The sequence below is a fragment of the Mirounga angustirostris genome, unplaced genomic scaffold (assembly GCF_029215605.1).
Source record: "Mirounga angustirostris isolate CCGP_5_RB_7025 unplaced genomic scaffold, mMirAng1.0.hap1 SCAF_3, whole genome shotgun sequence".
In the NCBI taxonomy this organism is placed as follows: Eukaryota; Metazoa; Chordata; class Mammalia; order Carnivora; family Phocidae; genus Mirounga; species Mirounga angustirostris.
In genome coordinates, this window is record NW_026991711.1 from 141,125,105 (window position 1) to 141,139,139 (window position 14,035).

Sequence of the window (14,035 nt, forward strand, 5' to 3'; positions counted from 1 at the left end):
GGAGTTTCTGTTTCTTTACTTTTTAAATAGACTTTACTTTTTTAGAACAGTTTCAAGTTCACAGCAAAATGAGGGCAAGTACAGAGAGTTCCCATCCCTTGCCCCACAGATGCACCTCAGCCTCCCCCACTATCAACATCACTCACCATCGTGGTACATTTGTTACAACTGATGAACCCACACTGATACATCATTATCATCCAAAGTTCCCAGTTTACATTAGGGTTCGCTCTTGATGCTGTACATTTCACAGGTTTTGATAACTGCATAATGACCTTTATCCACCATTATGGTATCATACAGAATAGTTTCACTGACCCTCAAATCCTCTCTGTTCCACCTGTTCATTCCTCCATCCCTGCTCAGCTCTGGCCACCACTTTTGTCCCCACCACCACCCCCTGCTTGACTGAGGTGGAACTGACAAAATTATAACATGGTTAATGTGTACATCATGATGATTTGATACATGTATACATTGTGAAAGAATTCTGCCTATGGGAGTTTTTAAATTACTGTTTCTGCTTTCTAAATTTTGGATAATGAATTACTTGTAGACATGGGGTAAAGTTATTTTCTAAATAGAACTAAAGTGGAACAATAGTGTCAAATTTTGCAGAATAGTGAAATAAGATAAGCACCAAAAATGGGTTATTGAATTTAGCAGCACAGAAGGATAACTGAAGACAAAGGCAAGGCAAGAAGGGATGGGATGAGAAACAGAAGTCAAGTGGTTAGTTCTGGAGGAGAGGAAGACCACACTGAGAGAGCGGAGCTGCATTGATCCAATGCTGGAGGCTTGCGTGGGCTGAGCACAAGAGGAGAGGAGGGGCAAAAGAGAATGCTGAGAATGTCTTTTTATCATTCCCACTGCAGATGAGGGAAGGAAGTGAAAGTGGCACTAACTGGCGATGAGAATAGGGAAGAGAGAGTGGTAGTGATCAGCATGCTTGATGAGCCCAGCACGATGGGACATGGGGAGTAAGAGGGACAGCAGAGTATGATGAGAGTGAATTTTTTGATTTTAAGATCATTAAGGCAATCCCCTACCCCCCCACACCCTGCCCCATGACTTGTCTATCTGTGACAATGCTGTTGTTTCTGGAAAGTTAAACAAACCCAAGTTAGTTAATATGACCGTATGAAACATCAAGGGCTGGGAGCATATATCAGGGGTGAAGGAGAAGAGATGAAGCCCATCAGTGGAAGCACAAGACACCTGAAGAATGAGTCCCAAACAGGGATGAACAGGAATAACAAAGTAGGAAGGAAAGAATCATCTCTGTTCATCACATAACCCCAAGTCTTCAGATCATGTCAGTCAATGGAGCTCAAAACTATCTCTGGTCTCTTGACCCCGACCAAGTCACCAAAACTCTCTCTGTCTCAATTTTGTTATTGACATTTGTCTCATGTGCACCAGAATGTTAACACTGGCTGTCTTCAGATTTCAGCATTATAGCCAAGTCTCATCTTTTTCCCTTTGTGTTTTTTCTTATTTTCCAAGTTGTTTTGTAAGAATATGTGTGAAAGGGTTTCAAAATTTGTAAGGTGTTTTGCAAATGTAAATAGTGCTAATATTGAGAAGAATACCTGCCCCCAAATATCTGCCCCGCTGTTCCACAGGGTTCCTGCTCGATCATTCTCAGTTTAAAACTCACATGGTTAGAGTCCCAAATGTTAGACCACGTGAGACCAAGTGCCTACTTCTTTCTAATTCAAGACGTGTATACCTAAAAATGTTGTCTAGTGTCTGTCCTCATTGGGCCTTCCCGGTAAACGGATCTACTTGGAGCCATTAAAATACACTTGTCATATTTTCCAGCCTCTCAAAGATGGTCAGTGGAAATGTTAAGTGAATTGGTGGTACTATAACACTATTCTTTATATTCAAGGTGTTTCCTTTCCCTACAAAGATACGTACAATTTTAGTAATTATTTATTTATATATTTATATATTTATTTATTTTAAAAATATTTTATTTATTTATTTTAGAGAGAGAGAGCGAATGAGAGAAAGAGAGAGAGTGCATGAGCAGGGGGACGGGTAGGGGCAAAGGGAGAGGGAGAAGCAGAGTATGAGCGTGGAGCCTGACAAGGGGTTCCATCCCAGGACCCAGGGTCATGACTCGAGCCAAAGGCAGATGCTTAACCGACTGAGCCACCCAGGCACCCCAGCAATAATTTAAAACAATACTTTATCTCCCAAATGTCAATCCACCAGAGAGAAATTCTGGTACTAGGACAAGCTGAGGGTAGAGATGTTCTGAGTAGCTTTTAGAGGGCTCACAATAGCCTGGCAAAATATAATTTCACATAAAATATAAAGGGTTATATAAGATACTCGCAGAGCCAGAACTAAATTTCTGAGCTTTAAATTCTGCAACCTTATGAAGATCGCTCTATGTTTATTCTGTTACAAGGCTCTATTACATCCCCCATGAAAAGGATGGAAGACAGAAAAGATATACCTGTATAATTTTGCCTGATTATGAAAATAATACAAATACTTGTGAAATTTTTAAGTAAAAATAAAATCAAAATCTCTGATCTTTCCATCTCTAGACATGGCAACTATTAACAACTTAGTGTAAGTTCTTCCTATCTTTTCCTACAAATATATAATATGCTCATGCATCAATTTATGATATATTCAATAATATATACGTTCATAAATAACACAGATAAAATATCCAACAATGTTGAACAATAATGACTATTAAGTACTAAACATTGTTCCAGTTGGGGAGAATCATGAGCAAAACAGACAAAATCCTCACCTTCGTTGAGCTTACATTCTAGTGAGAGAAGACAGATGGCAAAAAATTTTTAAAAAATACAGAAATAGATTACATGTTAGAAGGTCTTAGGAATTACAGAGAAAAAATAAAGCAAGATGAAGGGGATTATTATCAAGGTTGTCAGGCCTTATTATCAGGTAACATTTGAAAGATGACTTTAAAGAAGTAAGGATTTGAACCACACAGATACAGGGGGAAAAGTATTTTAGCTGAGGGAATAGCCAGTGGAAAGGCCCTGAGGTAGGTGTGTGAGCAGTATATTCTAGGAATAACAGAAAGTCCAGTGTGGCTGGAAATGTAGGAGTCAGGACTGGGGCCAGATGATGAGGTGCCAGATTGTGTAGGATATTGGAAACCTCTGAAAGAATTGTGAGTTTGGCTTTTACTCTAGTGATGACATAAGGAGACTTTGAAGAGTTTGTGAGCAGAGTTGTGATATGATATGATTAAAATTCAAAAGCATCTGGCTATAGAGCATAGAGGGGGAGAGATAAAGAGGCTATGGCCATGAAACAGTCCAGAGATGAGGGTGACTTAGACCTGGGTAGTAGCAGTTGAGTGGTGAAAAGTGATCAGGTTCTGGATAAATTTTGCAGGTAGAGCCAACTAGACTTCCTGATGAGTTAGATGTGTAACATGAGAGCATGATGCCTATAAAATTTTTGTCATAAGCATCAGGAAGGATTGAGTTGCCTTAATAGAGAGAGGGAAACAGATAGAGAGAGGAGTAGGCTTGGGAGAAAAAGGATTGTCAGCTCTGTTTTGGACATGTTAGGTTTGAGGGGTCTATTAGAAAAATATGTGTATATATATACATTTATCATTCTATACATACTTATATACTTTATTCTATACATACTTCTTTGTGGCTTTTTTTCTTATAGACATTTTTCCATAGCAGGACATATGGAAGGGATATTTTTTGTGGTCATTTTTATAGTGTGGTAGGCAGAATTCTAAAGATGGCCTCTAAGATTCCCACCTGCTACCCTCTACTTTGTACAAGTCTGGTAGAATCCTCTCCCCTTGGGTGTGGGCAGGACTTGTAAATATGACAGGATCATCACTTCCTTGATTAGGTTATGTTATGTGGCAGAGGTGATGGGATAGCCACTCTTGTGATTATGTAAGTCACTCCTGACATCATGTAAGCCTCTGTCACAGCCAACTGGGTGAGATTCTCCTGTTGGCTTTGAGCAAGTGAGCTGCCATGTTGTGAGAGGACCATATGGCTAGTACCTAAGGGCAATCTCTAAAAGCTGAGAGAGACCTTTTAGTAGCAGCCATTAAGAAAAGGGGAAGCTCGGTCTACAACTGCAAGGAACTCAATTCTGCCATCACCCGAATAAGCTTTGAAAAGTGCCAAAATCCACATGAGAATGCCACCTGGCCAACACCTTGATTTTAGCCTGTGTGACACTGGAGTGGAGAACCCAGCTATGCCATGCCCAGATTTCTGACCTACAGAAACTGTGAGATAAGAAATGAGTGTTTGTCTTAAGCTGCTGAATTTGTGGTGTCTTGTTAGGCAGCGATAGAAAATTAATACATATGGTGTTCTGTCAGTGTCTTCAGGAGCCGAGGATGGGCATCCTCTTCCCAAGGAGCAAATGGTGGGTAAAACTACAAAACCTACCACCTACATGATAACCTGTGAACACGAGTATTTCTTGAGCCACTATAAATAAATATAATCAGGTATATCTTTTCTGTCTTCCATCCTTTTCATGGGGGATGTAATAGAGCCTTGTAACAGAATAAACATAGAGCGATCTTCATAAGGTTGCAGAATTTAAAGCTCAGAAATTTAGTTCTGGCTCTGCGAGTATCTTATATAACCATTCTGTCATAATTTTCCACCCATAAACCAAGGAGTTTTGGCCTTAAAACCATGCAGGCGATCAAGCCCAGCAGGTGCCACTCCTCTGAGTCAACTCAAACAGGCAGACAGAAGGCAAGTAATCACAGTAGCTGCCCTCTAAGTTGCTCTGCTCCCCACAAGGAGGGACCTCCATTAAATATTTAATACAATCACAAAGAGAATACACAGCAGGTAGACAACTATGATTATCTGCCCCATAGCCTTCACAGCAAGCTCTTGGCAGCACCTGGGATGGGCTTCATATCACATGAAACACATCCCTTTGTAGTTTCTATTAAAAGGAAGACCAACGGTTTCAAAACTGAGGTTTCAAAATAAGGATCATTCTCTTGCTGCATATCTTTGGGCAGAGTTTGTGAAGACTTCCCAGAAGTTATAAGGTAGAAAAGACACTGCAATTGGAAATCTAGTTTCCACTTAAGCTGTACAGTTAAGGCAAAGCTTGGCAGAGTAAATTCTCTCTTATTAACAGAAAATAGCCATTGGCATCATGAATCCCCAAATTGACAAACTTCCCGTGTTAGTCTAAACTGGAGAAGAAACTACCAAATGCACATGAGAAGACGTATTGGGGTTGGCACCCAGTTAGCGATCTGAAGACTCCACAAGATGGTTCACTGGGAAAGTCATTCATCGGTGGCTGCTGGACAATTTCATTCATGGAAGAGGGAACATCTCTCTGTGCAGTGCCCATGATCGGGGCATCCACTTAGGCTCAACAGGAGCAAAAACTAAACTCCTATTGTGTTAAGCCATGGAGATTTTGGAGTTTATCTATTGCCTTAACTGATACTGTGGTTTGAATGTAGGCAACGGGGCTGTGTTTGAAATATACCAGAGTAATTGGTTTTTCAGCTATATGTTTTAAAGACTGGTGGATTGTTTGGGTCTGGACAGTGTGGTTGGCTCCTGAAATTTGATCATCCTTAATGTGCCTTGGTAATCTGGCCCCTGGATGTCTGGCCATTCTTGTTAAAAGCCAAGTCTGCATATTGCTGGCTCCTTGAGGAGAGGATATGGTGACCATCTCTATGGTAGCCGAAGGCCACAGGACATGCATCCAGCCTTCACCACCTCTGTAACTAACATCTCTGAGAAGACAAAGAGAGACCTGGCTGACTTGAAGACCTACAGGTTATCAGATTAGTGTCACCATCTCCTCTTTACTGTCAAAAAACAATCACCCTTAACTCCCTTCTTTGGCTTAGAGACTTTCCTCTTCCTTCCCCACTGTGTCTGAGGATGAAGAGACTTGAAGTTGGCTTGTCTATAACCAAGGTCTGCTGGTCTGCAGCTCTGTGTAATGGCCCCTCATTTTAGAGAAAAGGACCTGCTTCTGCCAACTTGCCCCTACCCCAAAAGAAGAAACTTAATCCTTAATCAGATAAATATCTTCACTGACATTTATATAGAACTGCATCATTTACAAAATATTTATATAGCATTTTACATGTTACAATATATATGCAAGTAGTATGACCAAGATGACTCAGCAGGTGAGTGGAGCAGACTGGACAAAGAGGTAGGTCTACTGGCCAACATTCATGTGCCTTTGTGGATAGAGGAAAGATGGAGTGGTGATTCCATTGCCCAGGCAGCCCCTTAGCAGCTGGTCCCTATAGGAGACCAGTCAGAGAATTGAATTAGGAATCAGAAAGTCCAGTCTGTTCTGTGTCCTATCTCAAGGAAGCTGTGTGGCCTTAGGCAAGTCACTTCAGCTCTCTGAGTCTGAGTGTTTTATCCCAGGACACTACATTGTCTGATGAATTGGGGTCCTTCTTCATGTTCAGTAAAGAGAATTCAAGTTGTCAGAATTAGCCATTGAACCATTGAGAAATTTAGGATAGATACCAGCGTTCCGGAAAATATATTTTTGGCAGATTTAAGTTCATTATATAGACTTAGGTTGAGAAAATCTGTAAGAAAAATAGGAAATGCTTTGAAAGGGATTACCCATGCTACCACTCTGCAAATTATCATTCTTATTAACCAGCTTCAAACTATTCAGGGAAGTCAATGAGTGTCATGAACCAAAAAGCAAGCACCTTTTCCAGGGGAGAAAACTCTGGGAGCTACTCCATTAATCCTGGATTAAAAAATTATTTCCTTATTTTCTATCAGTAATAAATAACTACTCAATTATAATTACCGATAAAAATTATGGATCCATAGCAGACCAAGAGGAGAGGACTCAAACCTTTGCAGGAAGACAACACAGTTATAAAAGTTACCCTCTACCTCCAGGATGATTCCAGAATTACTTTTGGTGCAAGAACGAAGCAATTTCATTTTGTCATGACATTTTGTTTATATTGAGGAAAACTTTTAAACCATTAATAAAAAATATTATCTGAAATGGTTGTCTTTATCTTATGATCTACACCAGCTTACATCAGGCTTCACGGGGAGAAGGTTGGAGCCTTTTAGACTCTTGGCATTGTGGCTTAGTCTGGAGTTTCATTCATTATTAACATAAACAGTTGACAAAATGCCCTGAGGCAAAATATACTTGAAAAGGGAGGAAGCCTAAGCAGATAAATAATTTTGCTTTTCCTAGCAATACACACACATTCATAGAACATATCTACTAAATGCCTACATTTAGGAAAAATTCTCTCACTCACCTCCATCTACATTGCTTAATTCCTTACCAGTTTTTTCCCTTAGCATGAGAAGGGAAACATAAAATAACTTTAAATTCCATTACCATGCAAGGACACCCATGTAAACATCATATATAATGCATCTTCAGATTTGCATTTGAAATCTAGTATTAGGTATGTGACAGATTGAAAGCATTTTAGGTGGAAGACCAAGAAATAATGTTGGTCTAAGTACATGCTTTATTTTATCAGAGGGAAGAAAGTGATTTCAGGAAATAGTCACTGCTTAACCTACCACAGTTTATTGTCTTCAGGCATCGCTGCTTCTAACTACTGGATAAAAGCATGAAATTTTTATGACCAATCCCACAGAAGTAACTGCTGCATTTTTGCTCAGGAGTCCACACTGTTCTTTTTATAGATCAGTGGAGCAGCCTGCTTTATTGGAATGGACTATAAGCACAGAGAACAATGTAAAATGGCTGTATCATTAATCAGGAAGAGATGTGGTAAGAGTCTGCAGACATAAGGATATGGTATATCCAAAATCACTAAATTGTATGAGCAGAAGTATTCTTGAGATATTAATTGTGCTTGCTACATGTGTTGTTTCCCATAAGAAAAAAAAAAGACCAATGACTGGACAAGAATTTTTCCTTCCCTGATGAAGGCAATGTACAGACCCCAGAAAAACTCTTGCACGTGTACACTTAGAGACATGTTCAAGAGTGTCCTTAGCAGCTATGTACGTAATAACCAAACATGGAACCCAAATGTCCATCAACACCATAGTGGGTAAATAAAGCAAGGCTTATTCATATAGTGGAATACTTGGCAGCAGTGAAAATAAATGAATGAACTGCAAACTCACATGACTCAGGAACATATGTTGAATGAAAAAGCAAGCCACAGAAGAATACATACAGTATAATATAATGTATATAAATTTCAGAGACATGTAGGATATAATGATATATTTGGCATGGATTCAGACATATGCAATGAAACTATACAGAAAGGCAAAAGAATGTTAAGGTCATATTAGGATAGGGTTACCTCTGCAGGGAAAGCAAAGGGGGAAAGGATTAGGGAAGATCTGTACAAGGATTCACAAGTAATAATCATGTTCTTTTCTTAAACTGGGTAGTGGGTGTTCACTGCCTCATGTTTCGTTATACCTTTACATATGGCTAATTAACCAACTTTTTAAAATGGTGTAATTTGTTGATTCTTTCCTTTCGCCAGAATTTGACTTCATGATCCAAAGCTAAGAGCAGAATAACAGTAATCCATACCAAACATAGCGCTAAAATTTGGGATAGGAATCAACCATGACCCCTTGACATCTGATCTAACATGATGACCTGGTAACAAGGAATTGGCAACAAATGATTTTTCTGCATAGCAAGGCGTTCAGTTTGTTCAGCTATTACTGATGTCAGTAATAGGATACTGAAAGCATTCCTTCATAAAACGGTGTTTAGATATCTGTTCTTCAGTATTCTCTCTCTAAAAGCAAGGAAGAAAGAAACAAGGCAAAACACAAAACTTTGTCAAATCAGTCCTAACCCAATCATAATGCTAAAGTATACAAATATTGACCTCTATAAATAATTTCTTCTCTGCCAATCACAGAACCAAGGTGGTGGTATTTTCCTGCAAAGGAGGACAACTAAAGAAGCTTTAGACTGTGTACTTTCCCAAGAAAGGGAAGTCAAAACTCAGAAATAATGCATCAGAACTGAAGAGAGCTAGAGGGTGGTCAGGGTTGGGACAGCCAAAGGAGAACGCTGCAGAGACACCCAACCCAGACTGGGAGTTCGTGAAAGCCTTTGCAAGGTAGCAGAAGCTAAGCTCCATGCTCAAGAATTAATAGAAACCACTAGAGGACATGGCCTGGGGGAAGAAAGCTCCAGGCAGCTACAGAGAGGTGGAATGAAGGGGGGGAAATTGGAGGGGTAGACGAACCATGAGAGACGATGGACTCTGAAAAACAAACTGAGGGTTCTGGAGGGGAGGGGGGTGGGAGGATGGGTTAGCCTGGTGATGGGTATTGAGGAGGGCACGTTCTGCATGGAGCACTGGGTGTTATGCACAAACAATGAATCATGGAACACTACATCTAAAACTAATGATGGAATGTATGGGGATTAACATAACAATAAAAAATTAAAAAAAAATTTCCCTGCAGAGATCTGCAAAGATGACATGACTGAAGTTTGAAGTTAAGTCTAGATTGCAGCCTCCTGTCACATCATGCCGCACCCCAGACGTGGGACAGCATAGAGCAGACCTGAGGAGGAGGGCTGTGGAGTCTGGAGACTGGGACTGAATCCCTGTCTGTCTCCAGAGTTGTCATTTCAGCTTAAATGTTCAGTTATTACTGCTAATCTATCCTCTGTGCTGTAGCCACAGAGGTGGTGTGATCTTTCTAAAATACAAGTCCTGTGTCTCCCTGATTTAAAACTCAACTACTGGCTCCCCATTGTCTAGGACAAATACTCAAACTTCTTAACGTAACTTTCAAAGTCTTGGAGCAATCTGACCTCTGCTTCCTCCTCCAGCCTCATCTACCTGGTGCTTTCTGCAGCATTAACTCATCTCAGCTCTCCAGCCCCTCAGCCCCCACGCTCTCTCAGCTTTGCTTGGAACACATCTCCTCACCTTCCTCGCCAAAAAACACCTGCTACTCTTTAGATCTTAGCTTGGCAATGTAGAATAGGAAATGTGTAATTTATTGAATACACACACACACAGATATTTTATAAATTCATGTAAATTTATCTGTATGATACTGTAGATACTTAGAATTTAAACATTTGCAAGTCAGAATCTATATTGCTTTAATATATTCTGCATAGAGCACAATGTGCCTACAAAATTAACATTAAATAATAACACAAACCAATTTACCATTTCTTGGGAGCAATTTTAAAAGACATGGTAGTTGTTCTAGCATCTATTGGGAAATAACTATGTTATATACACATTTTTATCAATAACTATTTCATAGTTTAATATAAACTATGTTTAATATAAAATGTCCATGAGTTAAGGCATGGGTACTTGTATATGGGTACATTTAATATAAAATGTACCCAATTGTAAAAGAGCATCAAACTAATACATAACAGATACCCATTTTGCCACAAATCAGAGTAGAGAGGAGGTTTTTCTGTTACTCAACAGTAGGCAATGCTAAAAATCTGATCACGGGGGAAAGATGCAAAAAAAAAAAAAAAAAAATTTGCCTATGAACTCAGGGGTTGCTATCGATCTATATGATGGTCCCTCTTTTGCTTCAACCAGCAAACCATCACCAGTGTGACAAGTGAACCTTAAGACTGGAACGAGAAAATTCCTCTTACCTCGGCATCAAAGCGAGGATCCTGGTAGGCATCGCTGATGTTCACCGGAAGACCTGTGGAAGCCACGAGCTCAGCAACACTGTTATTTATGAGCCAGTCGGAATGTGATGATTTCTCCATGCTTTCTTTGAAACTATCAAAACCAAAACAGGCAGTAAGAAAATAGAGAAACATAAATTTGCTTGAAAGCAAATCTCATAAAATTATACTCATAGTAGGATTATCTATCCCCCTTAAGAAGGGATAAGTGACTTGAGTCAGAGAATAGCGAGGTAATTATCAGTAGCTACTTCAAAAAAACTTACCTGATGTAATGTAAAATAATCAAATCCATGGGAAGAAATAATGGATTGCCTATGATCCAGAGAACCACTTGAGGTTGTATTTAGGCCAAAGCAGACAGACATAAAGTAAGCAATCAAGTAATGACTGAAATTGACAATGCTAACACCATAGCATGATAAATTCCAATGACCTCCCAAAACCCACACTCCTTAACTGAGCAGACTGGATGTTTGACATAGGGAAAAATTAAGCCCCAGAATGGGGAAAAATCAGGAAATAAATTAGGAATTTACAAAATTTTAAAGGCAGCAAAAGAGCAGATCTAGACCATGCGTAATCCTAGTAATTATGTAATTACTTCTGCGTATGTCTCAGTTTCTTAACAAAAACACATTTCCTACTTACAAAATCTTACCGGAAAACCCCTTTTAGTGCTACTGACCTCTAACATTAATCATTTAAATTACATCCATATTTGATTTGAACAGGTATTTTATGAAAAATGCTTTTGTGAACTTTCCCTTGTATCACATTCACTACAATCATCACATTTATAGAAAGGGCGTAAGAATTAGTAAGATTCCCTACTCCCCTCCTTCCCTTCCACCACTTCTTCCCCAAGTGCAAACTGAGCACTGCCAGGAGCTATGGAAATGCAAAACTGAGTACTGTTCAAAATCACAACGTCAAGGAACATTTTCATGGAGGATGTGAGGTTTGTGGCGTGGCAGGTGATAACTGAAATTACATAAATGAATGCAAGTCTACAGGGGCGACGTTTTCCAACCACACTCTGTGGAACCCTAGGTTCCAGGACACGTGAGTGAGGGCACCACAGCAAGAAGAGTAAGAACTCTATTGACTTTTTAATCTAAACTGCCCTATATGTAAGGAAGACACCAACAACTGTCACAAGCCGTTGTTACTATGCAACGATGTGCCGCAGTGTGGAATTTGTGCCATCCCAAGGATCTGGGGCACGGAGAGGCCCCTGGATACATGAAGAATTGGGAAGCAGAGGCATTCTTTAGCACCATCCGTAGACATCATCTGTAATGGCTGCTGGTCTGTGTCTGGTGAATGTAACATTTACTGGTGATGTTATTCATCCCTGTAGCCTCTCAGGAGAGCAATCAATGAGTAGGAGTAGAGCAAGAATAGTAGGTTCTCACCTACAGAAAAGAAGGGAGTGGCAGTCCACATACAGAGAGTTTCAGGGAAACACTGCTAATCATAAACACTGCAGTCTGAGACTGTATGCAGTCAGAAGAAGAGGGAGGAGAAGACATTGGACTTGATCGTCCAGGGCCATAGGTCCCTACTTACAAAATTCCCAAGGAAGATGATGATGGGAACACTTACTGAGCAGGGGCTCCTGGGAGATTCATTCTAAATCTAAACATGCTTAGAACTGGGTTTAATTCAGGCTATGTGTATATTGCAATCACTCTAAAATTGTAGAACAACGTAAGACAGTCAACTCCGTGCAAGGCACTGCGCGTAAGCACAGTTGAGGTGGTTTCTAGGAAGTATAAACTATGGTCTCTCCCCTCATGGAGGTCTCCACCTACATGGGGAGATGACACTTATACAATGACCACTTTAAGCGCTCCATTCAAATTTCAAATGAGAAATGCGTCACATGGCGGTGTTGACTAGTTGCCAAGTCAACGGTACCGATCAGGAATGCAAAAGAAGTGCAGGGAGGAAGCAGCCACCGAGACTGTCATCATGGGGTAAGGCTACAAGGGGAGGGGAGATTTTAGTGAACCTATAGCTGCAACAGTGCAAGCAGATGTTCTGAAAACCACCTCTCCATTTCTTCAGTTTAATGGTGCATGGGTACATAAACTAAGGCCCAGAGTGACAGAATGCTCAGAGAGACGGTCAGGAAGGATGATTGTCACTCTTGAGTATTTATATCACATTCTGGCTTTTGCACCAATTCAACCTTCCAAATCTTAAAATTTTACTGTAATGCAAAATTATGATGTTGAGTTAGAGCTTTCAAACCCTTGCTTTTTTTTTTTTTTAAAGATTTTATTTATTTATTTGACAGAGAGAGAGCACGAGCTGGAGGAGTGGGAGAGGGAGAAGCAGACTCCCTGCTGAGCAGGGAGCCTGATGTTTGACTCGATCCCAGGACCCTGGGATCATGACCTGAGCTGAAGGCAGATGCTTAACCAACTAAGCCACCCAGTCGCCCCCAAAACCTTGCTTTTTTTCAAAAAGATAAAATTGTTTTATGAGAAAGACCATGAATTTTAGAGTCAAATATACCTGATTCAAATACCTATTTTGCCTCTTCCTAGCAAAGTGATCTCAGACAAGTTGGGTTACACTTCATCTGTAAAATGGGTATAATACTACTACTTATTGTGCAGATTAAAGTAATAATTTATAAAAGTGCTTAACATATTTTCTAGCCCACAGTAAATATTTTTAAAAAGTATCTACATTTTAATAGCTTCTAAAGTAAATTCCTCATGTGACAGTAGCCTTTGTACATTTCAGCAATGAAGTATTATGAATTTAACCACAAAGGAAATGCCCCAAATTATTTCTGTTTCTTGAGGGACACACCTGGCTTAAAGGATCAGTTCTTTCATTAAGGTCCTATAGGTCAACTCTTTCCGGTTGATGAGAGCTCTTTCATTCTGTGTGGCCTCCTCTCTTTTGACTGATTGCTGTTGGAGCAGAACATGTTAAGATCATGGACACAGCCATGTGTGGTTATGCAGGTTCTGCCCTGCATAGGGGTGCCCTGTAAAAGGAACAAATGGGGGCTGAAATCTAGCCTAGTCGTGCATGTTGACTTAGAGCTGCATCCATCTAGAGGGAGTACTTTTTCTATTCTCACAGAGACACTGTATAGGCTGACAATGGCCCTGTTTCAATCTCTCTGACAAATGGACATCTAATATCAAATTGAATGTCTTTAGTAACAGAACCCATTACCTACCAAAATATTCCATTCCATTTTGTGGCCGCTCAGCTTACTTCCTAATAATCATCCTTTGCTCCCAGTCCCATGGGATCTCATTAGCTGACAGCCCTTGAAATATTTGGCAATAATTAACATGTTCCCCATAGTCTT

General features: G+C 40.0%; 1 protein-coding gene across 1 annotated transcript in view; it reads right to left on the bottom strand.

Annotated features, from left to right (window-relative positions):
* The window catches only part of PDE11A (phosphodiesterase 11A), a 397,322-nt gene that overhangs the window by 183,152 nt on the left and 200,135 nt on the right, over positions 1-14,035 (bottom strand). The window contains exon 6 of the mRNA XM_064586747.1: positions 10,654-10,786. Coding sequence (XP_064442817.1) covers positions 10,654-10,786 — 133 coding nt within the window. The remainder of the gene's footprint in view (positions 1-10,653; positions 10,787-14,035) is intronic.